Here is a 26,373-nt window from a genome sequence, read left to right as displayed (position 1 = left end):
ACACGGCTGTGTCATTAATATATGTTTCACACACCTTAAAACCATTTAACCATATTCATTTTCAACATTTAGGAGATTTCTAGAAATAAGAGGCTGGATGAAGATAAAAATCGAAAAAGGATAAATACTGCCCTCTAGTGTCCTATTCCATAATGAACTTAAGAAGTTCAATAAGAATTCTTATTTTGATGGATAAGGCACCTGTATTTCAAACACTTATTTGACTTTAGTGGTGCCAAAGTCTCACCTTGCTCTGCACCCCCACGAAATGCTCAGCACGGGGAGCTCCAATGCCTTCAAAAGGAGCTCTGTGGGGGTGAGAAGACAGATGAGATTTGGCCGAAACGTGCAGGAACTGGATTACAATTAACAAGAATTTTACATTCCAAAGGCAAGCATGAGCTGCCTCCTAGATTCTAGCAGCTAAATGATGAGCTTGATAAGTTTCAGAAAATATATATATTCTTGAAAAGGCCTTAGAGATATAATCCAAATCCATAAACCCATTTGATGGTGCCACCATGTGGCAAAGAAATCAAATCATGAGTTTAATTCAAGTGTGACCAAAATCTGAATTTCATTTCATTCTTTTAACCACTGAACCTTCTGGTGATGATCTTTCCCACAAAGAACACATTTAAAGGACCCTACCTACCCCAAAATTTTATCTGATTTGTGCTGGAAAAAGTTTCCAATCCTCACTTTGTCGCTGCGGTTAGCCAACCCTGAGATGAAACTCATTTTTTTATTCCCTGCCTATGCTGCCGAACACTGGGAAACAACACGCAGCCTCATCATGCCATGATCATACGTCTCACTACCCAGTAGTCTGATCAAGTTTCCCGGTGTATTCACTCTCTCCCCCTCTGAAACGGCTATTTGAACCCACCTCTCTACTCAAATATCCTCCACGCTCGCCCTCCCGTCTCCACTTGCAGGTGATCACGCTGTCTCGTACTTTACTGTGAAATCAGAAATTAAACAGAAACTCCCTTATCTTCCTACCGCCAAGCTGAATGACCTACCCACGCCTGGCCATACTCTTTGCAGTCCCTCATGGTATCACAATGGCTGACACGTCCCTGACAAAAGCCAAACTCATGGGACCTTGCTTGGAAGAGCTTTCCAAATTTCCCTTTCCAGTCCTGACCACCCCTACCTGGACATCCAACTTACTTTTGACTCGATTACTCCACTGTGATGTCTCACAGACAGTCCCCGAATCCAGCCATTTCCCTCCGCCTCCCCATCATCTAGTGCATCTCTCCTCTGAAGTAACGAATGCCGACTGCCAACCTGCTTCCATCCTTATTCCCCTACAGCCCTTTCTTCCGACAGCAGCGAGTGTTCTTTGTGTCTGAATATAAATCAGCTTACTCCTCTGCTTAATACTCTGCAGTGTTGTCCCTTTCCAGTAGGAATGGAGTCCCAAACCTCACCCTGGCCTATAGAGCCCTAAGGGACCGAGACAGTGCCAGGTCTCTGTGCTCATCCCAAACCCCCTTCCCTGCCTCACTTCCGGTAATACAACTTTGTCCTTTCTGTCCTTCACGCAGGCGGGGCCAGGGCAGGAGTGAGGACGAGGCAAGACGGGCACGTAGGGCACAACCTTCAAGGACTCACTCTGAGGGTCTGAGCGCCTTCTGAAACTGCACCCTGAGGGCCTCAGCCAGCTGGGCTCATCCCCGTTTCAGAGCCACTGCACTGCCCCGCCCCACCACACAGAAGGTTCCTTACTCAGATCTTCACAACATCGGCTCCCCCTTGTCACTCGGGCCTCCACTTAGCCATAACCTACCCAGAGAGGCTATCCGGAGTCTCCAACCAGCTGTATTCCTTCACAGCAGCTGTTAAACCTGTTAACTTCTTATTTACTGTCTCTTTTCCTCCCACACAACATAAGATCCATGAGAAGAGCAACCTGTGTGTCTTGTTCATAACTGCCTCCCGGGTGCCTAGAAGAGGACCTGGTATACTTAGCAACTACTCGCTAACTGTGTGGAATGGATGGGATAATTAAACACAACTTCAATTTACTCTGGGCTTTTAGGGGTTTTCTGACCTCTCTCCTCTAAGCAGCCTCACTTTTAAAAAGATTGCTTTAAAAAAAATCCCTATCCACCTGATCACGTAACTCCCTTAGCTACTTTCGTTCTGATCACCATTCAATCACATATATTCTCTGCCTATCATCTCTTAAATACTCTTACCCGCAACCCACATGAGACATAAATATGCTCAGCTTTCCCGAGTCGGGAAAATGAATGACTAGTGTGGCTGTGAATGACCATGGTGGAGTTTCTGAGCTGTTTCCTCGTTTGCAAACTTGGGGAGGGGGACAAGATGACCCCCTCGGTCGCCTTCCTCTCTCTCATTTAACTGGCTGTATTTTTATTCTGTGACAGGTGTGACACACACACGTGTAAATATCAGTGTCATCACTCAGATTATCACTGCCTGGGCCACAGGAACTTAATAATTCACAGTGTTCAGGAATATACGAAATCAGATGTGTTGATGATGCTGATAAGGGTCTCTTTTCTCAAAAGAAAACTATAAAAATAAAATGGAGATAACATACAGAACATTCTCTAAAATAAAAGCACACAAATCCTTAACCCTTCAGGGCCCTGAAGAATGAGACAGTCCAGCAGAGACCAAGTTGTCAGATGGCTGAGAGTTTAACCTCTATAAGCACTAGGACTTTTGTCTTTAACCATTTAGAATACAATTATTTCAAAATTATCCACTTTCCTGCCTTCTTCGACAAAGTACACTTGGCTGCATTTAACCATTCTCTCTGCAAATGAAGATTATTATAAACAAATTATTGTGAGGGAGCCAGAGAGTGTGAAAATACTCAAGAGATCTGGATGGCCTGTAAAAGTCACGATGCTGCTGCTGCCGAGGGCAGCTGACCTTTACAGCATTGACTATGTGCTAAGGACGCGGCAAGCATTAGCTTACTGCACTCTCACAGTAACTCTAAGAGACAGTTACCATTATCATCCCTATTTTACAGAGGGGAAAACTGAGGCAGAGCGAGTAAGGTTAACTCGCTCAAAACCACACAGCTGTTAAGTGACGGGACTAGAATATGAACCCGCGCGGACTGCCTCCGGAATTGAAGTCCTGTACCCACCCCTGTGTGTGTGGATCACAGCAGGGGCGAGAGTGGAAGCAGAAGACCTGAAAAAAACCAAAAGGTAGGGAGGGGTGGGGGTAGTTGTTAGGGGAAAAACCCGATTCCTCTGTTTCTGGCTGGAGCCATCTGGGCCACAGTGGTGCCTTTATCAAAATGGGGACGACAGGACGAGGAACAAGTATGAAAAGGGAAATTCTGAGTGGGGAGAGGACTATAATAACCAAACCACAAGTCCTGGCTAAAAGAGTACCATTATTTTTTATATAAATTATGATGTAAATGTCCTAATAAGTCAAAAAATAAACATCATACTCACATGCAAATAGGATAAGAAATGTGACTCTAGAGCAAGAAACACAAAAGCAGGCGCTGAGGGACAGGAAAGAGGCCGAGTCAATTCCCAGGAACAGAGACGAGTATTTGTGCTGTGTTTCGGGATCAATTTAGAAGGAACGTCACAGTGAAATCTTCTCTTTCTAAGCACTATAATAACACAGTTCCTTCTATTTTCTTCTCTACTGGGTGTAAAATATGTAAGGAAAAAAATTACAGCGTTTCTGGTAGTTAGATCACTAAACGTTTGGGCTGGCCTTGTGCACTTTTACGTAAAATTATTTTTATTCTTTGCAACGCTTTTTCAGGTACGCGTATTTTAAAGATGCTCTGGAAACCAATCATTTCACTGTTCTTCATTTCAAAAGACAATAGAGCAAGCATTTGCCACTGGGAAGGCAGGAATCAGGAGATGCTGACACACATGCCAGGTGCGTAACTCTGCTGGTTTTTTAATAAAACCATATAAACTAAGACAATAGGACAACAGTCCTGAAAGAGCTTGCCGACCCACAGGAACATGGCAGCCTCTGCTGCTCTGCCTTCTGTTTATCTGTGCCCCTGCAGAGACCCGTCTTGGTGAAGCTGATGGCCACGCTACAGTGGGGAGAATTAGAACAGAATTGCCACCACTGCCTTTTCTTCCGCTTCTCCTTTGGTGGGAGCTCAAAAGAGACTTTTAGGGTAAGATGGAAACAAAGCTTCAGAGTTCATTAATTTGAAATAAGGGTCTGAGCACCTTTGTTTCAACCCTATCAGATACATTCTAGGGTTAGTCCCCAAAGCTCAGCCTCCAAAACAGGGCGGAAACTTTACCTATTGCTACATCCTTAGTTTTCTTTCCCAATTAAAGATTATCTTCAAACATGGACACTATTAAATGAAGACACACTTCATCACAAGCATGTGTGCGCCGCACTGCTGGGCGCCCACTGAGCGGAAGGCACACCGCCTGACAACTCCACTCCGGCGTCTCGGCGCCAGCTGAGAAAGATCCCCTTTCACTACCTATCAGAGCAGATGCTGCGGCTGTTGCAATACAACTGTGCAACAAGAAACCAACAGGGAAAACAGCCCAGCTTGTTTAACACGCAGTTGCGATGCCCACTGTCCAGTCCACAGGCCGCTGCTGCAGCTGCAGCGCACACGGACAGAAAGTGAGGTCTTCACTGGCCAGTGGCACCGCGCACTGTCTTCTCACATAAGGCCAACAGGAAATACTGCTTCATTTATCATACACAAAACCTAAAAATTAACTTTATCTTCCCAATGAGCATAATTTCAAACAGGAAAAATGTAAATGTTTTTCTCTATCAGAGTTTGCATAAAGACTTGTGGAAAAAGTCTGATGAATCGCAATGCCCACAGGAGGCAGACCTCCTGCACTAATGTGGTATGGACAGAAAAACGTGCTGACTGCAAACAGTTCTTCCCACCTTCCGATTTTACCATGAGTTCAAATGCTGCTTTGTTGAATAAACACGGACTACAAAGGCACCACGGTCAGGACAGGGCAGAAAAAGCCATGTACACTCTCTCACACACACACACCACACACAAAGGGGAAAAAAACTTCCCTTGTGTCCTTCGTGCATCCAGCCACATTTAAGGAACAACTATGACAGCCCTTAGAATTTTATTTTCTCTTAATTATACTGATACCTGAATTAAGAAGACATTCCATAGTCACCATATTATTCTCCTTTTTCCATACTTGGGAACTAGTTTGCTACTATGAGTACTGAAAAATTGTGCTAGCCCCATAAAAATGCCTATAACACGTGAAGGACACTGCAGAAAAATTAAGCTTCCTGCTAAAATAGGACTTCTGTTATATATGCTCAGATTAAAAATAAGAGAACCCAATCTTTGAATTCAAATAGCATTAAATCGAAAGACAAAAACGAATGTTTTTTTGGAGATAATATGAGCAGCAGAGAATAGCAGACAAAGGAGTAGGAAACTTTTACTAGAAAATGTAGTGGTTTTGGTGCCTTTGTTTCAAACTACCAGATCTCTCAAAGACAGAATCAAAGATGGCATACCATAAAAAGTTGTAACTCAATGACAAAAATCAGGCAACAATATGACAATGTTTTCCAAATTATAACCTATAGACTAGAGAAGAATAATGAGGCACACTTAACTACACGACTTCAACTTCTAGAAACACACTATTAACTCCAGCCAGATCTTAGGTTAATTTAGTAGAAAAAATTCATTCAAGTGAGGCAAAGCTAAGTCAGCAAAAAAACAGCGAATATGCTTTAAAAACAGAATGACCATATAATTCATCCAAACCACTTCTGAGACCAAGGGGGCACGAGGAATGCCAGACCAAGTGTACATCAGGACTTCGCAGGCATAACAAGATAAAAGATCCCTCTACTTCAAGGTGAGCAATACTTACAGATTCTGTTTTCTACGGTCAAATAACGTTTTTAATTCCTAGGAGTTACTGACATTAACTTGCTTGCCATGTCCTTGACATCCAGAAGAAAATGACCAAGGAATTTGTACACTAAGAGCAAAATGAACGGGCCACTAAGTCAGTCACACAGCACGCCCTGGGCCTGCAGCAACTGGAAGAGCTCTAGGCATCTCAGGCCAAAATGCAATCACCTGGCCTCTCCTCCAAGGTTGGAGAGCTCCTTCACGACTGAGAAGAAAGGCAGCAAGAGTCAGGATGTGGCTGGAAAAAAAGGACGAGAGAAAAACAGCTTTGCCTACACAGATAGTAAACCTATAACCTGACCAAATTATCGACCAACTACAGGTCACCTTACTGCCTCTAAAAAACTTCACCTTCCATTTTTACCTACTGGAGCTTCAAGAACTGCTTATAGGAAGGTCATGTACCCAAGTTCATAAAGAGCACTTTCACATCATTTCTGTACTTCCTATCCTGCAGAGTGCTAACCTAACCCAGGATGCGAGTCTTCATGGTCACTCATATAATTCTGCCCATTGAAATCCCAAGATATTAAGATAATAAAAGCTAGAGCATTTACACTAGATGCCACAAACTGTTCTACATATATTATGTGTGTATATATACGTATACACTCACACACATTCAATTAATCTTCTCAACCACTCTGAGAGCTGGGATTAGATTAAGGCATACGGAGCGAGACAGCCTGGGTTCTAGTCCTGACTTTACCACTTGCCAGCTATGAATCCCTGGGTGAGTTACCTAATCTATCTGTGCCTCTGTGTTGTCCTGTGTAAAGTAAGGACAATAATACCAACTCATAGCGCTATTGTAAGTCTTAAATAAGTTGATATATGGAAAGCTCTTAAAACAGCCTGGCTCAGAAGAAATGCCAATAAATGACAGCAACCATCTTCACCTCCACATTACAAATAAAGAACCTGAGGCCAACTAGTTAAACAACTTTTCCAAAGTCACAAAGCTGCTAAGTGGAAAAGCCGAGATTCAAACCTATAGGATCTGGAGTCCAGGCTCTTAACCACTATGTTACACTGCCTTTAAGAACGCCTTACTCTCTGTTTCAAATCAAAAGGCAGATTGTTCCATACTTGTGAAAAGAAATTCTGAAAAACCACGCAATTGCCACAACCAAAGTACCCAGACATTTGGTGCCCAATGGAACCTACGTTAAAATCAGAAACAGCAGGTCACACGCCAAAACACAGAGCAATTTCAAGCGCACACAGTTGCTTCCGGAACTACCCGGGAATACGCTTTCATGCCCCAAACTGCCGAGATGCTCTATTCCAAGCCCTGGGGAACATTCAGGCTCAGAAGCACCCTCACCAGTGGGCATTCCCAACATGGAAAACTAGGAACAAAGCCATGCTGGAGGATAGAAAGGGATGCGAGCGGTCTAGGCCCATCCTGCCCGTTTCTCCTGCAACATCAGCAAATTCTAACACAAGCAGGGGCCGGTCCCGTGGCAGGGTGGTTAAGTTTGCGCGCTCTGCTTCAGCAGCCCAGGGTTTCGTCAGTTTGAATCCTGGGCACAGACATGGCACCACTCATCAGGCCACATAGCACAACCAGAGGCACTCACAACCAGAATCTACAAGTATATACTTTCAGGCTTTGGGGAGAAGAATAAAAGAAAAACAAGAAGATTGGCAACAGTTGTTAGCTCAGGTGCCAATCTTTAAAAAAAAAAATTCTAACACAAGCAGGCCGGGCTTGTGCCTTGCCACCATTTCTATGAGTACATTTCATTCAGAGGGAATTCAAAGGCAACGAAAGATATCTTACCTTTTTAAAAATTTTTCCATTTGGTTGCACTTCATCTTCCTCATTTAAAATTTCACGTGTTCCCAAGAGTCTTTTGTCCTTAAATTTGTTTTTCGCATACATAAAAACTTTATCTAGTGTATCACATCCAGGGTATAATACCGAAGCCAAGCCATCCAGACTGTTGACAGATCTGTATGCAGAGTCGGGTTCTGAACTTACAGGCTTTGCTTTAATTTGGCTTGGTTTTTTTCTTGACTCAGACAAAAAATAATATGGAATGTATGTTAAAATAGTGTAAAGTGATATTACAAAATGTATGAAAAATAAAAGAACGGGGTTGATGGTCTGTTTGAGCTTCATGGTAGACGGTTTTGAAGACACGTGGTTATTCATAAGTGCTCAAAAAGCAGAATTAACAGATTTCCGTAAGAATCTAGAAGGAAGAAAAAGAAGTATTAGTTCAAAATCATTTTTAAATAACTTTAAAGAAAAATTCTTCATATTAGATAGGAAAATGACGATTTTTTTCCATCAAGCAGCAGCTAATACACTGGCCCCAGCAATGTCCTGTCCATTCCTGATATTTCTAAGAGACCCATTTGTATGTATCTATTAACAGTGGAATGACCACAGAACAGTTGCCACATCATTCTGTAAACAGGTGGCTCTTTTCCAACCTAACGTTAAGTATCCACAAACACTTGCCAAGGGCAAGGACGGAGAAAGCCAGAAGACCTACAAAAGAATGGAGCCCCAAAGTGCGCCATCTCCTGCCCTCCAGTGGCTCATTACACTGGGGATGACCAGTACCTCACGTGTATGCCACATTCTCCTCTCCTGTGGCCCCACAGCCACTACTAAACAATCACTGCTTTCTTTCCCATGAGCCGGTTCTCTCAACCTAGGCAGCAACAAGCAAGTGGAGTTGGCAAACAACATGAAATTCACTTTCCAGAGCAGCTCTAGATATTTTCCAATTTAGGCAGGTTAAACTGTGGGGCACGAAGGCAGCAAACTTTGGACATTTTATACTTGGCGTTCATCAGACTCACTGAGCATCTACTACTGTCAGATTCTGTTCTAAGTACAGGGACTAGCACAGTCTAAGTGCCTTCTCTCCTGAGCCTATACGCTCACTGGGAGAGGCAGGCAAACACAACGTATGCCTGTCAGGTGCTGATACATCCTACCAGGAAAAACAAACCCAGCCGAGGGACATACAAAGTGCCGGGCGAGGCTGGAGAGGCGCTCTAGCATACGGGTGGTCCACAAGAGCCTCTGGCACATGATATCTGAGCAGAGAGAGAAGGAAGAGAGAGGGTGAGCCCTGTGCCTATGTGGGGGAGAAAGGCACTCCAGGTAGAGAAACAGCCTTCATGTGGCACGTGGGTAATAGTGTCATTTTTGAGGAAACAAAAGTGAAGCAAATACTAACTAATGACTCCCCCAGCTCCAAATCCAGGGCTATGATATCTAGCGTTTCTCATCTCCTAACCCAGCCTCCACAGTGTAGAAATTCTATTCCAGGCAAGCGCAGCCAAGAGATCTGGGGAATCCCTCCTTCCACCCGGTTCCTACTCATGGGCAGAAGCTCTACCCGAGGCGCGGCAGGCCGAGAACAGCGGACACCAATCATCTTGCCTCAGCTCGTTCATAAGGCAGACACTGCAAACCGAGAGGACCAGTGGCTACAGCCACAGCCAGCACCCCACATGCAAAGCAGAGGACAAGCTGCTGTCCCCACCCGGCTCTGGAGCAACGGCACAGAGATCTGCAAAGGCCAGAGAAGCGGGCTGTAAAAACAGAGAACCCTAAGCAATCTCTAAGAGAGCTGACTGCAGGTGGCCTGAGATCCGGGAGGCTCAAGCCTAATGACGTTGTTGAAAACAATGGAGACTGGTACCTCCACGACAGCAACAAGCCCAAGAGCAGACCAACAGGAAGTGTAACAGAGAGCATCAGGGACAGAGATGCCTAAGAAGAACTTGAGTCGGACAGCTCAGACTGGCCTCACACACAACCCCTACAAAGGCCATCTAACTGGATCACACTGTGGGGCAAGTTCCGGCCCCGGGCTTAGCTGAAAACAATACAGCAATCGGCTGGCTGTGGGCAGAGAATAACTGCTGGGTGTGATACTGACAGAGGCAGACTTGGCAGAAATTTCACAAGGAGATCTGGGAAAGAGACAGTTAAAGAGAGCCCTCCTAAAACTGCTGTCACCCGGGAAGAAGGCCCTTCAAGGAAACTGGGGTCCCCAGGCTGTGCCCTCTGAGGAGCAACACCAGAGGATGCGCACTCAGAAAAAATAACCTTCACTGAAATAGGTTTTGGGGCCCAGGGCAGGCCACCCCAAAACAGCCCACAGTAGTATACTGATTATTTTGAATTAAAGTTACTTGAGAAGCAAAAGCTGTATTCTGACCCCCCTGTGTCTGTTTCCCCGAAAGCAGGAAATGAATCTCCCGGGTGAAAGGGGCCCTCCTTGCCTCCTCACCAGAGCCCGGGGACTGAGGGCCCAGAAGCCCGCAGAGACCAACCTGGCTAATTTACTCCTTCCAGCCTAAACTCCTCACTAATTCCGTACCTGAAATCTCAGTTACTTTATCCTGGCATTCCTCACAAATTTGTTTCTTTGTATAAAAGACACATATACTGCCCGCTTTTGTTCACTCTCCAGCATCATTTCTCTACGATCTCCACAGGTATGTATTAAACTGGGTTCTTCTCTTCTTAATCTGGTCTGGTGTCAGTTTCATTATTAGTCCAGCCATGAGAACACAGGAAGGGGAGAAAGGAGATTTTCCCCCACTCGACACAGGCCAGCCAAGTCACTAAACAAATAAACAAGCAAACAACACAACAAGAAACCACAGAAAGGGGAGGGGAGAATCAGTATTCAGAATTGCTACAAACCATCTGATGTCCAGTTTACAAGAAAAAATTATGAGGCATGCAAATAAACAGGAAATTACAACTTATACATGGGGGGGGAACAGGCAACAGAAACTGTCCTGGAGGGGCCCAAACATCAGACTTCACAGACAAGACACCAAAGTAGCTACTATAAATACGTTCAAAGAACTAAAGGAACCCATGCTTTACAAACTAGAAGGCCAACTGTGCAATTTTACAAGCTAAGGAACACCTCTACCTTTGCCCATGTACAGCTGGTGAGAAGCCAAGACCCCCCCGAGATGATCCCCAGGCTCCGCTCACCATCCCAAGCTATTTTCTTTGAGAATGTATTGTGTAGTACTCTGGAGAATGAGTCCAGAGAATCTAGATTTTTGCCATATAGGGCATGAAGAGCCTTTGAATGTTTCTGTGTAGGAAAATGGCACGCTGAAAACAAATGGTCCTACTACTTCCAGGACATCAGAGCTGCAAAGAATTAAGGCACATAATTTGTACCTTAATAACCCAGGAAAATGATGTTATCTCAGTAAGTACTCTCTCTGAAATTTAATTTTGCATATTTGTACTTTGAATTAAAAAGTAAAACTGTAACTAAAACTATTTTTATCCACACATTATCAATATGACTGTATATATATAAAATCTTAAGGCATCCACTACAAAGCTAAGAGAACTAACAAAGAGTTCAGCAAAGGTTGCAGGATACAAAATGAATATAAAAAATCATTTCTATATACAGGCAATGAATAATCAGAAAATGAAGTTAACAATTATATTTACAACACTAATAGAAATAATACCTAGGATTAGATATAACAAGAAGTACAAAATTTGTACTATGAATACCACAAAACATTGTTTAAAGATATTAAAGACTTAAATAAATAGAAAAACATCCCTTGTTTATGGATTATAAGACTTAATATTATTAAGAGGGCAACATTTCAAACTGATGTACAGATTGAACACAACCCTTACCAAAATCTCTGCTGGCTTTTATACAGAAATTTGTAAGCTGAGCCTAAAATTCACATGGAAATTCAAAGCAGCCAGAACAGTCAAAACAATCTTGAAAAAGAACAAAGCTGGAGGACTCATCTATCTCAATTTCAAAACTAACTACAAAGCAACAGTAACATCAAGACCTGTTGTCCCAGCCAAAGGAAAGACACACAGATCAACAGAATAGAAGTGACTAGAAATAAACTCCCATCTTATGGACAACTGATTTTCAACAAGGCAGAAAGAGCATTTAACAGGGAAAGAATAGTCTTTTCAACCAATGGTGCTGGAACAACTACATAGCTACACCTCAAACGATGAAGATGGTGCCCTTTCTTATATTATACAAAAAATTAACTCAAAATGGATCGTGGTGCTGAAAGAGCAAGCTAAAACTATAAAACTTTTAATAAGTACTAATCATTGAGTGTAGGCAGCACTTCAGGAAGAGTACAGTAAAAGGTAGAGAGGCGAGTTCTGGCATTTTCTGAGAAGTCTTCTTGGATCAAATAACAACATATTATGACCTTAAAGGCTGGGGGAGGGGACAGGAACACAGATTTTTAATAGATGACACCACATAATTTGAACAAGCACCAAAAGAAGCAGGTGCTCAGGAAACAGCCAGCCACCCAGTAGAGCAGGGTGGGGATGAGGAGATGAGAGGAGGGCAGGCTGTTACAGGCCTCAAACTGTAAAGGCCAAATTGTGGTGGCATTCGATGCTGGGGAAGGAATGTGCTCCACATTTCAACGCACACAAACACACAGTTTTAGAAAATAACTGTATGCAGAGGATAACCTGAAGGCAGAGAAACAGGAGGCAACGAAATTACATAAAAGATCGCTGAAACAATCCTTTACTCCCCGATCAGGAGGCTAAGGTGGTGTGGCAGGGAGCCGGCAGCTGGAATTCCCAGCTCCTGAGTGTCCGGAGGGTGGCGGTGGGAGCGGCTGCTCCTCCAGCCCTTCCCAACAACTGAAATCATTCTGTTCAACATGGTGACGTGGTTTCCACATCTGAATCATGAACATAACAGTCATGAATTAGAGCAGCGGCAGTGAAAGGAGGCAATACAGTTTTGCTGCCTTCCACTGGGACAGATGGTGAGCCACGGTTGGATGGGTGGTGGACAGGAGATGAACACAAGTCGAAAGTAACGGGTTTAAGATGCCTGTGAGTCATCCAAACATATAAACCGTGAGACTTAAGAGGGGTCAAAGCTAGAAGCATACACACACAATAAGAGGCCGGATGAGACTGCCCAAAAAGAACACGGAGGAAATCTCCAAGATGAAGTGCAAGGACAGAAAACTTTTAAGGGAAAGCAGTGCCAAGACTGAGAGGAGGAAAATCTCACTGAAAAGACTAGGAAAGTAGGAGAACTTGGAGAGGCAGTGTCGCGAAAGCCAAGGGAGGGGAGAAGCAAGGAGAAGAGTTCAGTAATGTCAAACGCAGCCTCGATGTACCAGCCACATGCGGAGACATAAAATTTCTCTAAAAGGTTTCAGATAAACAAGGTGAGCATCCCCCTTTCAGAAAGCAAACCTGGACAATTACATCTGGTCACCTTTTCCTCCACAGCCCCTAGTTTCCACTCTAGTTTAATAAGGCCTCATCCACCCCAGGGTTAAACCAACGGTACGCTTTATGTTTTTTCCTAGAATTTACGCAAATGTTACATCTAGATCTTTGATCAGTATGGAGTTTACTTGTCCTACATTGTGTCAGGTAGAAAGCTAACTTTTCCTTTCAGATGAACTGCCTGAACCGTTCATTAAATAAACCACTCACTTTTTTAATTAACCAAAACGTCACCTTCAGCAGGAAGTTCTCATTCGTACTGGGATCTGTTTCTGGACGCTGCTCTGTTTCCGGGATCTATTTGTCTACAGCTTTGCTAATACCCTACTACTCCAGATACAGCAGACTGTCAGCAGTGCTTCCCAACTGCATCAGTTACCTTACAGAGTATGTACAGTGAGACTCCTCCACCGCGTCTCCCCCGCTCCTCACCTCCCCATGCCTATGAATTAAGGCTCTGTGGCAGACTCATTCTTAAACAGCGGCCATGTGATTTTTAAGCACACTAATGTTTAGGAACCACTGCTTTAAATACCTGGTAAGATCCTCATTATCCATATTTTTCAAAATTTTCTTACCAATTCTTACAGATTTATTCTTCTACATAAATTTTAATGATTTAACATTTCTGCACGGTGAAAAAATTTTTAAAAATCAAACGGAAAAAAAAAACACATGACAAAATATACAAAGAGCCCCTACAAATTAAAAAAAAAAAAAAGCAACACAAAAACTGGGCAAAGAATAAGTACAGAAAAGCCAAAAAAGAGGAAATGCAGGTGCTAATACATACACGCAATATGTTCTCCTTTACTTGTAATAAAGATTAAAATGAAGCCATACCAATTTTCATGCAAAAGTTTTAAAAACATGTAAAAGACCACACTATCCAGAGTCCAGTGAAGTAACCCAGCCATATTTAAAACACAAACACATGGGGCCGACCCGGTTGCGCAGCGGTTAAGCGTGCACGTTCCGCTTCGGTGGCCTGGGGTTCACTGATTCGGATCCCGGGTGTGGACATGGCACTGCTTGGCAAGCCATGCTGTGGTAGGCGTCCCACGTATAAAGTAGAGGAAGGTGGGCACGGATGTTAGCTCAGGGCCAGCCTTCCTCAGCAAAAAGAGGAGGACTGGCAGTAGTTAGCTCAGGGCTAATCTTCCTCAAAAAAAACACACACACAAACTCTTTGCAATCCCACACTCTGAACTCTCTTCCACAGAAAAACAAGTGTATGTTAAGCACATATGAACAGGATTCAGTCGGTCATTATTTCCCACACATTTACTGAACACGCACTTCACACCAAGCACTCTTCCAGACGATGGAGCCACAGTCGTGAACAAAACGTGAGGGGTAAACAGACGATAAACAAATAACTAAACATCATGAGGATCCAGGAGCCGCGGAGACAAATACAGCAGGTCAGAAGAAATGAATACTGTGGGAGGAGGGCTGCTGCCTTATAAAGTGGTTGAGAAAGGCGTCTCAGAAGCTATGAGCAGACAGTGAGAGAGAGGCCCATATGGATTCGTGGAAGAACATTCTAGCTGAGCCCAGGGAGGAAGGGGGGCAGGGAAAAGAGAGGAGGTCAGAGAGGATTTGGCGAGAAGGGGGCCAGATCCTGAAGGGCCTGGCAGGCCACCGTGAGAACTGTACTGAAATGAGGGAATCCTCTGATCCACCATAAAAAGGATGACTCCGCTGCCACGGGAGCAGGGAGACGAGTTGGGAGCCTTTGGAGGGACAGGCTGTGAGATGACAGTGGCTTAGACCAAATGAGGATGAAGGAGGTAGTGAGAAATGACCTGATTCTGCCTGTTTTGAAGCTACAGCCTTACACACAGTGAGAGAGAGTCAAGAATGAGAGAGAGGAGTCAAGAGTGACTCTAAGGTTTCTGGCTTGAGGCGTTGAAAAAAAAACTGAGGTGTCATTTACTAACAAAGGGAAGAGTGCAGGAGGAGCAGGTTTGGGGAAAGAATAGTTCAGTTCTGTGAAAGGTAACTTTGGGAGTTCTCAGCACACTGATGGCACTGACAGCCATGAGACTGGCAGAGACGGCCTCGAGAGTGAGAAGAGGTGCAGGGAGCAGATCGTGGGACATGACCAGTTAGAGGACTTGAGGAGGCAAAGGGGGCATGAGAGAGGGGTCAGCGATGACAGAGAAACCAGGAGGGTGTGGTCACAGGAGGAGGATACTGACCAGATTTACACGTGTTACCGGCAAGCCAACAAAGATAGTGACTGAAATGCAAATAGAAACGCCAAGGAGACGAGACTTCACACCCATAGGACGGCTATTATCAATCAAACATAAAATAACAAGCACTGGCAAGGATGTGGAGGTGGAGAAACTGGAACCCTTGTGCACAGCTGGTTGGGATGTAAAATGGTGCAGCTGCTACTGAAACCACTGAGAACCATGACAGGATGGTAGTGGAGTCACAAAAAGCCTGATGTTCAAATATGTAAGGAATGGGGTGATAGATGACTATAACAAGAAGGAACAGTAAGCAGTACGGTCTGAAGGCAAAGCTTGGAAGACATGGCAGTATTGTCTCAGAGGCAAAAGACTGTTAATGTAACCAGACTAGGCCCAAGATGGAGTCGCTCATGCTAAGTGCCACGTCAGCAAACCAAACCTTAACAAAGGGTCTGTGCTCGGCTCTCCCAGGAAAGACAGGCCCAGGTCAAACCACCAGCACTTGCCTGCTCGGCTCCAAGACTTCCCGTTGCTCCATGTAAGGCAGTAACCCTGCTTTAACCCATGAGCAAATGCCCAGTCTAACTCCCTTGTTCCTGCTCACTTTGATCTATAAAATCTCTTGCCTTTGTACAGCTCTTTGGAGCTCTTTTCTATCTGCTAGATTGGAGGCTGCCCAATAATCGCTAAATAAATCCTATTACATCAGTTAATTGTCTGCAGAAAATTTTCCTTTAACTGAAAACAGAAAACGATCTAACTCAATCAAAGAATGGCCAAAGAACTGACAGATCCACAGCATGCACAATTACGCAGCCATCACAAACATGTCAAATGTACATGCAACTGACCTGGAGGGACTTCCATGTAACTTGCCAATTCCATTTAAAAAAAAAATGTATATACAGGTACACAGGCTTTATGTTTGACTACAGAAAAGGTATGGACAAGTCAGAATTCTTAAGTAATTATCTCTAAATATGTAAATGCAGTTATAATAGGTCAAAGTACACTAATTTTCCACCACAAAGAATATGATAACTTCCACCTTTACTATACTCTCAGAACTGCTAATTAAAGTAACAAGATGAGTCAAGTTTAACAACATTAAATGAAAATGACCCATCACTATTTATACAATGATAGATGAGCAAACACTAAATCTTAAAATGTGAAACTGTGTAACCAGCCAGCTTCAAACCCTAAAATATGTTTTTAAAACATTCTTTGTAAATGGTCAATGGGGTTACATCAAAAGAAGTTATTTACATCTTCTGTCATTTTAACTAACAGTTGTTTTAGATCATAATGATCAAGTCTAGGGAAAATCTTTCCCTGTGTGGCCTCTATTACCTGAGAGGAAGAACACAGGAGATGTGGGGAGAGTGGAGGAGCAGGGAGGACAGACAGGATTTTGTGTCACTGTCAGACAGCTGAAGATAGAGCTGGGGTTATGAAAACAATTGTGCATAAAGTAATGGAGATTAATGCCCACCTACAAAATCACCCTCAAATGATACCCTACAGGGATATGAAATTCTGACATTAAGATAAAATTTAATGTTTTAAATGGTTACTAAGGAGTATTAGTAATATCACAGGCATACAACCTATATTAACTCCCCATTTTTCATTACAGGCAAAAAAAAAAAAAAAGCTATGAAAAGCTTCTAGAGACAACATGTATTTCAGTAATGCAAAAAAAAGTAAACGCCTGAATTTATGGGGGCGGGGGCAGGAGGTTGCCACAGGGATCATATTCATACTAGTAAACGGTTCTACCTTCTTAGCTCTGGTTGCTGCTATCTAAACACGGAAACTTCAAGAACCTCTTAGACTCAGGGGAGATGCAACACAGCGGCATTTCAATCCATTAACCTCCACAAGCTGGAGGACTGAACAAGGAAAATGGGAGCCACGCTCAGAATCTAAGACTTGTGCAGAGTCCACAGGAGGGAAGAGGTCAGTAACGCCATTATATTCACTCTGCTAATACAGCAGGTCTCTTCTGCCCCCACACTCACCCCCATCAGGAAAAGGCACCTCAACTTCCAGACCAGAGGAGGAACCCCAATACTTGTGGGTTCTCCTATAAATTCACTGAGAGCAGTGTGTCCCAGGAAAGAAAGGAGGTGATGATAAAATGCTCCAGAGGGGACATCTTGATACCCCACAGACAATATATTTCCTGGTTAATCTTGCCCACCACCCAATCCTATTTCCTCCTCTGTGTTTTCTGTGCAGCCTACAACACCCAAACATGCATTAATACTACGTAACTGTTCATATCTGAAAAAACATACAGCTGAACATTTTACTCTAATGAAGTATAACTAAGTGGATTGCACAGCGATGGACATCAAGGAATGTGTATTCTGCTAGCATAAATGTGCCTAAAATTTTTCACCATACTTGCAATAAATGGGAAACAATTCTGAGTAGCAACCAAGCAAGCACTGCATAGGGAACTTCATATTATCTCATTTAATTGTTACAAAAACCCAACTTCAAACAGATTGTGCCCAGAGGCACTTACACCTAACAGATGGGGAAGAATTTTAACATACATGTTTGACTCCAAAGCCCACCCAAACTTTCCAACTCCCCCAGACTCCCTAAACTCTAGGGTTAACACTTCATTGTTAGTAAAAAAAAAAAAAAGGGGGGGTGAAGATAAAATAAAACAGAGTCCTTCACTACTTTAGAGACTCTCCTTTCCACGAGAATAAGTGACAGTCACCTTCATTCTCCAGAAACTGAAAGAGTCCCTGATAAATTATCCAAATAACTTACACTGAAATAAGAAACCATGGTCAAGGAGGGCAGAAAGAAAGACCTCCTCCCCAGAACTAGGCTCTAACAAGCTGTAAGGGAAAACGCACCCAGCAACTAGGGTCTGCCATCAGGAAGAGATTCTGCGGAGGTGGGACCCTGGGTCTGATGAAGATGTTTGCCTCTCTGCTTCCCATATAATAAAAATAACATGAAAAATACATATCTAGTTCAGAATAGTTTTAAAACATTCACTGACTGTATGCACTGCAGCCAAAAAAAAGAAAGAAAAAAAAACCAGACCCAACCGTAGAAAAGTTTTTAATTCATACAAATATCAACGTCCGAGTTAATTTATTCTGTCTCAGTACTGCATAACACAGTGATTCTCACTCTTCCTTTACTGAAGGAAAGCTGAAGCACTTTCCCTTTCTAAACCGCAAATATTAACACAATCTTTAACAACTTTGAAGATTTCAGCTCTGACTTGAGGCATCACTGCTCTATGAATGAAATTCGACTGTACGGCTGAAAATCGAGATCATTAACCCCATGTAAGCACTTCCTTAATACAACAAACAAAAAGGTCAAGGAATTCTGGACCAGAAAGTCAATTAAAGACATTCCTGGAAGATTGAGTCATATTACCATCTGGATTAGATGGTCTTTCAATTCACAACTAGGAAATTTGTGGAGCAAACAGTTTGGTCTTTTTCTTTTTAAGGCAATTATTAAAAGTTAGTACTTATTATAACCTCAGAAAATAAAATTTTGGCCCTAAAGACATATATTGGAAAGGAAGGAGGGAAGCAGAGAGGGAGGGAGAAAAGTGAGCAAGACTTTCCCTGAATACATTTAAATTAAAAATTGAAAAGCAGCTCACGAGCCAACCGCCCTTACACAGCCCTCAGTCACCCACCGTGACTGTGTCACCTCTTCAGTCCTCTTATTACACTAGCTGAAGTAACAGCAGGGCTCGCGAGAACTCTCCTTAACCACAAATACAGTGCCCTGACTTCCCTAACCATGATCCAGACACATTTTTCTTTAAATCTACTTTTAGTCCATCTTCCTTTTCTAAAGTCCAAGTCAGATATACTAAAACAAAAAAAAAAATGCTAGGGGCCAACCCAGTGCAGGGGTCTGGAACTGGCCACCCCAAGATATGTCTCTTTGGCATGAGGATTATTTGAGGCTGATTGCTTTTGATAAACTGGGACAGGGAAGGAGGCTTTGAAAAGTAGAATTTACTTACCCTTTGTAAGAGATATTTACATTGTAAAGGAACTCTCCATCCGTAAAGATATCTCCAGAAACTCTTAATCAATGGGGAAGGCAAGGACTTAAATCTGCATTTGTTTATTGTGCTTGTCTGGTAACCTCCTGTAACTGACTACCCTCCCCCTCCCAACGTTGGCATTTCCTTCAGGATTAAGCATCTTTCCTTAGGCTAGGAACTGATTGCTGCGCTCACCTGTGACCACCCAGCTCGAGACAATAGGCTTGCCTCCTGCTACGCCCTGTGAGATAGCAGACCCACTACCTGCTGTGTACATCAAGCGCTGTGCCAACAGGGCAATCTTGTGACTTTTGTGGGAGGGACATTTCAATCATATGTGAAATACCCCGTATGGGGGTATACAACCACTCTGTGCACCCCACTTCTTTGGTGCCCTTTCTTCCTTCAGGAAGAAAGGCCCCAGGCCATGGTTCCTCATAAAGCTTTGTTTAATTTTCTCTTGCTATTCTGTCTCATGTGAATTTAATTCGTTCTCCGGCCAGATGAACCCACACTGGATAGAGGAAATGTCTTCCTCCCCTACACCAGTGTTGGAGTGGTTAAGTTCACACGCTCTGCTTCAGCGGCCCGGGGTTCACAGGTTTGGATCCTAGGCACGGACCTACGTACTGTACATCAAGCCATGCTGTGGCAGCATCCCACATACAAAACAGAAGAAGATGGGCACAGATGTTAGCTCACGGCCAATCTTCCTCACCAAAAAAAAAAGAAGAAGAAGAAAGAAAAAAATGCTGGGTCTTGACATAAAATCAAACAGGAAACAGAAATTAGGCAAGGGAATTTATACCTTTTTCAGCTTGCTACAGAACAGAGATTTTAAACAGATACATGCACAAGCATACACACAAACACACACACACACACATGCATACCCACATCTCAGCTCTGCCACTAATTACTAAGAGACTTTGTCCAAGTCACTAAATCTTTCTTTTTTTCCCCTCCCCAGTACACAGTTGTAAGCCATTTCAGTTTCTTCTATGTGTGATGCTGCCACAGCATGGACTGATGAGTGGTGCAAAGGTCTGCACCCAGGATCCAAACCAGCAAACCCCGGGCCACGGAAGCAGACCAGACGAACTTAACCACTTGGCCACGGGCCAGCCCCCTGAGTCACTAAACCTTAATCTGCTCACCATTAATGTCGATGGAATTCAACTCAACCTATTTTAAGACTAGACTCTACTGATGCCTAGGGCTCCCAAATCTATTAGGAGGACTGACAGTCATCAAACAATGAAGATTTAAATCACCTGAAGAACCCATTTCTGTCTTGTACATAAGGTGCTTTCTCTCTTTTTTGGGGGGTGGGGGGGCAAGAGTTCCCCTGCTTCAAAAAAACAAGCAAAACACACTCAAGGAGAGGATTTCTAATTTCCATTTCAAAAATTCTAACATTTTCCAATCAGATCAGATTGTCTCCACGGTGGGCAAATGAACAGGTGCAGGAAGGGGGTGAGGACAGCTTTGCTCTTTTTGATTGTGAATCATGTGAATGTACTATCTAAACAACAAAAATACTTTTTAATATTTAGTCTAAAAACACTATGATGGGTGGTCTATGAGAATGTGCAGGTGTTTGACAGACTGATCCAACAAACATGGGATGGGCTCAGATCTGGGTTCAGTTTCCTGACAAGTAAAGGAGCACTAACTGCTTCAAAACAACACACGCGCACACGCACGTGTGCATATGCACGCAGGCGCACAAACACACACACACACACACACACACACACACAGCAGTTTTAATGCACTGGCCAAAATCTGGTTTCATATACTTATCCCAACCCCTTGCATCTATCTCTGTCCACACGGCTGAAAGAACAAGTCAAGGACCCCAAAAAAGGAAACTGCCAGATGGTGCTTCCTTAAGTAGACAAATGTGTGAAGCTGAAGGTCCATCAAAAAAAGCAGCTAAGTGGACTTTTTACACACCAAAGTGTCCTTTCACTCTTTAGAGCTGCCAGATTTAACAAAAAAAATACACGATGCCCAGTTAAATCTGAACTTCAGATAAACAGTGAACAAATTTTAGCGTACGCATGTCCCATGCAATATTTGGGACATAGAGTAAAAAGTTATTTGACTTTTATCTGCAAGTCAGATTCAGCTGAGCGCCTTGTATTTTACATGGCAGCCCTACTCCCATCCCCAGTCTACCACAAAGTGTGACAATTAATTAGGATGACCCACCACTCTGGTTTGCCGGGGACTGCGGGGCTTCCAGGGACATAGGACTTTGAGGACTCAAACCAGGAAAGCCCCAGGAAAACCAGGACAGGCTGGTCATCCTCCAATCACTGATTTCATGGGTAAGCAAACAAACTGCAGCCTCGGCTCCACCACCCACCTTTCTGTACCTTATTTCCCCATATCTGTCATCATTTATCTCATGCACAAAATTTAAAGTGAGGACAAAATGGAATGTGGTCCAAATAAAGGACTTTGGAAAAATGCAAAGGCATTATAAATGTTAGTTATTAGCACAGCTAGTTTGGGTACAAAGTTCTGTTTCATGCAGAATTTCAAAGCAGACGACTACTTTTTTCTTTCTATGCCTCATTTGATCTACTGAAGGTACTATTACTTGAACGCTGGCTTCACTGCACATAAAAAACGTTCAAAAGACTTGCTCCTTTCAGAACTATGGCAATAAGCTTCTGATGCTGGCCCCCCATTTACTCACGTGTAACACGAGACCAGTCCCTTTAACATCCCCAAGTTCCAGATTCACTGTAAAACTGGGGTGACATTACCTCACCAAACTCCCCTTAGGAACAAACAAGGAAAGCAGGTGAAAGAATTCCACATATACTACAAAATACGGTGTATGTTTTAATAGCACTTTAAATGTTGTTGCTTGTACAAAACTATGAATACCAATATTTTCCTTTTATCTTGATTATTTCTTACTCCCACAGATTCTGAAAATACTGAAGTCAATTCAACTGTACCCTTCCTGAGGGCTCCGGCTACAGAGCCAAAGAGACTGGCTCTGACACTTAGCTCTACTATTAGATAAATCACCTTTCTAAGCCTCAGTTTCCTCATCTGTAAAATGCGGAGAATCATAGCTGTACCATTTAAGATTATGAAGAGGATTAAACAGTTAATAGATGTAAAGGATGTAATACTTGCCTCATAATAAGCACTCAAATCTCAGCTGCTATTATCATTGATTCAGGCTTAATACATTTACCATTTTAAAGGTTAGAAGGGGCTGAAATCATATACCCATCCATGAAGTCCCTCATAAAATAACAGTAAGCAAAAAGAATGATCACGATACTTAACATATCTTGTATTTGGAATCAGTTGTCTTCCATTTAGCCTCCCTAGATAGGTAGTCAGTTTTGGGGATTTCTCTCCATGAGCTTCAGTTAGATGATTACAAATTTATTTTTGTTCAAGAAAATACACATACTAAAAATGCTTTTTTTCTCATGTCCAGCCCTCCATGCTAAAATTTAAACGTCCTTAGATTTTATGACACAGAACTGCTGAATCCTACTTTCTGGATCGCACTCCAGTCTGAGAGGCAGAGAATACATGTGGAATATAATTCAGGACCAACTCTGCTTAACCAATTCAACTTACACAGCCTCCAGACACCTAAAAAGGATGACCCTCAATAAGCTTCCCCAACTCTGAAGGTTTCATAGTCTTAGGTCCACCCTTAGTAACCTCACGCCACGACCCAGCAGCACAGGGGGCGTACTCAGAGATGGCTCTGCAGCCCATTCATCTACCTCCTTGTCACCCAACCACACACACCGCAACACCCATTCAGGCTTCTGAATCATTCTGCCTCAACTTCCTCATCTATGTGAAACCTATTCCTACTCTGCTTTCTACTTACCCTTCCCAAGCCACATACCCCCACCCCTTCTATTATTATATCCAAAAGGAGTGATACGAAATTCTCTATAAAGAAGTAGAGCTTTTTATTAGAATTCTGTTCAAGACTGAGTCACTGAAGGGGACCAAGGGGAATGGCATGTGCAGTCACCAGATTATCCAAATGGTAGGGCAGGAGCCCCACTTAGCAGCATCATTTTGATATATTTATCAGTCTGACTAACTAGCCAAGAAGTGAATGCCTTGACTGTATTAAGACAATAATGAATAGGACCATTTACCCTTTAGTACTACTCCTTATTTATTCCAATTATCTCCAACAAAATGGTTAAAGAGAGCCAACTGTATAAATATTTAAGGAGAACATGAACTATTAGCTTACATAAAGACACCAGCTTTGCTAGTCGGTACTAAGGGCCTTAATTCCAACTCAGTCCAGCTGAGCACTATTGTTAGTATTAGAGGAAACTGAGCAGACAGCCTAATTTTGAAGTGAAAGTTGTTTTACTTGGATTAATAACTTCACTTTTGAATTTGCCTATTTTCTTCCCTAGAAAAAAATAAAAAATTAAATTAAAGAAAACTCAAAGGCCAGGGGCTAAATATAATAGTTCCAAACATATGAAATATGTCAGCAAAAGTAAACGTGCTTATAACAAAGTAAATATGAGGCTTAAGAAAAGACAGTTCTTCAGGTTAAGTCTAGCCTCTGAGAACATAAAGAGATTCAAGTGTCTAAATTAAGATTTTCAAGATATTTTTAAAATGTTTACCTCATCTATGACTAAGAGCTACAACAGCTTAGAATAATTCTGCATCTAAGACTATCCAATCTAAGTCTATACCTTTTCTCTTCATTTCAAGGATTTATCACTTGCTCAGTGAGATTCCTCAGATGTTTTCTTATCTTTTCCTCCATTTCCCTCCTCACTGTAGAAGCCCTTCTTAGCTGTATCTTGGCATATCAGTTAAAAACAAACTTAAGAAAAAGCAAATACCAAATATAATTAGAAATTACAAATATATTGTGGGAATACATATAACTACAGGAGAAATTACCTGCATCACAACTAACATTATATCAACTTCATTATTTGTACTACCTAAACATTAAAATAGTTAAGAATAAGGTTTAAACATGCAGTTATATCCTTTAATCAATATTGAGTCCTTTATTGTATTTTATTTTATTCATATAATCTTATTCATTTTTTTTCCTTTTTTAATTCTTTACATAAAATATTTTCTTCTTCCCATAAATTCTCAATTATTTTACCACTAGTAAAGCTTTTCCTAAACAACAGGTTTTAAAAGAAAAGCTACTGAGACAAATAGTTGTCTTCCCTCTCCTCGCCTCCATTCTCCAGTGTGCCCAGTTTTCTGACCTCTGCAGTTTTTCCTTAAGTGTTCAAAAACTAGATTGTGTTTTAAAAATAGAAAGCACAAGAAAAAGGAATCCCCCACCAGTAGCTATGAGAAATACTTGGCCCAACTCTAAGGGAGTTGAGCCAAGGGAGCAGAGCAGCAAACCTCCTGCTGTCCCCATCTCCTCCCAAACTCCTCAACCAGACCACGTTCATAGACACAGGAAAACACTCTGACCCCTCTCTCTACCGCAGGGCTGGATGCACAGACGACACTGCGCCTCCCTCTGAATGTGGAGCACTGCATCTTCACGATGAGGGACCAAGTCCTGGAGGCCATCAAATTGGCCTACTCCATAAAATATCTGAAGATAAGTTACTAGAATCACGTACAGAATATACCTTTTTTAACCAAAATAACTGAACACCAAGAAAAAAATAAGAGTAATGAACTTGCTGTGAATCTGTAACACAGATTTAAAACACTATATAACAGCTATAATAAAAGCCTAAATTTATTCATATACAATTCTATTTATTAATGTTCTCTCTCAAATTCTCCATGTCATCTTTAGACAGACTACTAAATAACACTAAAATAAAACTCTATAGCTTCTCCAGATTTTTTTAAGGAGTTTAAAATGCTTCAATCCAACAATTACACAAAGGACAAGCACACAAGTGAATGAGCTTCAGTTTACATCATTTCTTAAGTCAAAGGACTTCTGAATATGGCAGTTCCCACACATGAAGAGGTGGGGTTCTAAGTTTTAGAACTCAAAACAATGGATTCCCCAAAAAGTCCGTGAAATTCCCTTTACTTCATGGCAGAGTTAACCTACATAAAAATGACAAAAAATTTCCTTCCTCTTTTTGGATACCTGATCAAGTTTAGGCAAAATTATGAGAGACAAAGTGACCTTTGTCACTTTGCCGTACCATTTTTTTCCCACGTACCTCCTTCCTCCCTTCAGAACAGATGCACTGAAACTCCAGAACCACTCCTCCGTCTACCCCTATCTGGCTGACCCTCTATAAAGGCAACACTAATTGCAGTCATTTACATAAATGCCTTACTAGTTAATGCCTATTGTTTAGTATTCAGTAAATTATCTCTGCCATTTCAATTTCATTATAAATCCAAACTCTGTTGATCCATTCTTAGCTAGAAATTCAAAGTCAGGGGTTTCCATAACCCACTAATCACTAAAAGAAATCTGTAGAGAAAGTACCCTGTTACAACGTATTTACTTAGTCACTTCAAAGCACTCTTGATCTAGGCCAAGTGTATCCCTTAAGAAGACGTAGGCAAAGAAATGTCTAAAATAAATCAAAGCGAAGGCACACCAAGGAGCAAGGCATAGTCCTGTGTGCATCACACGTGCTGCATTAAAAAATGGTAATCTTAGCTACATACCTAAAAGGCCTGGAAGGACACACTCCAAATTCTAAGTAATTCCTAGCAAAAGAATCGGACAGACAGGGAAGTTTCCCTTTCAGTTACACACCCCTACACTGTTTACAGTTTTTAATAACATATTATTTGTGTAATTTCTTTTTAAAATCAGCAGAAAATGTAAAGATCAGTAAATTCAACTCCTGTGGACAAAGATTTTGGAATGATCTTCTGAGAAAAGATGATGTCCACAATCATGATTCTAACAGGT

At 42.3% G+C, this 26,373-nt stretch overlaps 1 protein-coding gene across 3 annotated transcripts in view; it reads right to left on the bottom strand.

Moving 5' to 3' along the window:
* Positions 1-26,373, bottom strand: part of ACSL3 (acyl-CoA synthetase long chain family member 3) — a 72,902-nt gene that overhangs the window by 24,322 nt on the left and 22,207 nt on the right. For 2 of the 3 annotated variants that reach the window (XM_023642422.2, XM_023642423.2), the window contains one exon: positions 7,719-8,133. In XM_023642422.2, coding sequence (XP_023498190.1) covers positions 7,719-8,093 — 375 coding nt within the window. In that variant the 5' untranslated portion in view covers positions 8,094-8,133. Of the gene's footprint in view, positions 1-7,718; positions 8,134-24,187; positions 24,323-26,373 lie in introns of those variants that run through there. The other variant, XM_070269338.1, reaches the window with a different exon arrangement.

This window comes from Equus caballus, chromosome 6 (assembly GCF_041296265.1).
Source record: "Equus caballus isolate H_3958 breed thoroughbred chromosome 6, TB-T2T, whole genome shotgun sequence".
Classification (NCBI taxonomy): Eukaryota; Metazoa; Chordata; class Mammalia; order Perissodactyla; family Equidae; genus Equus; species Equus caballus.
The sequence above is the reverse complement of the archived record's forward strand: the minus strand, read 5'-3'. Positions and strand labels throughout refer to the sequence as shown.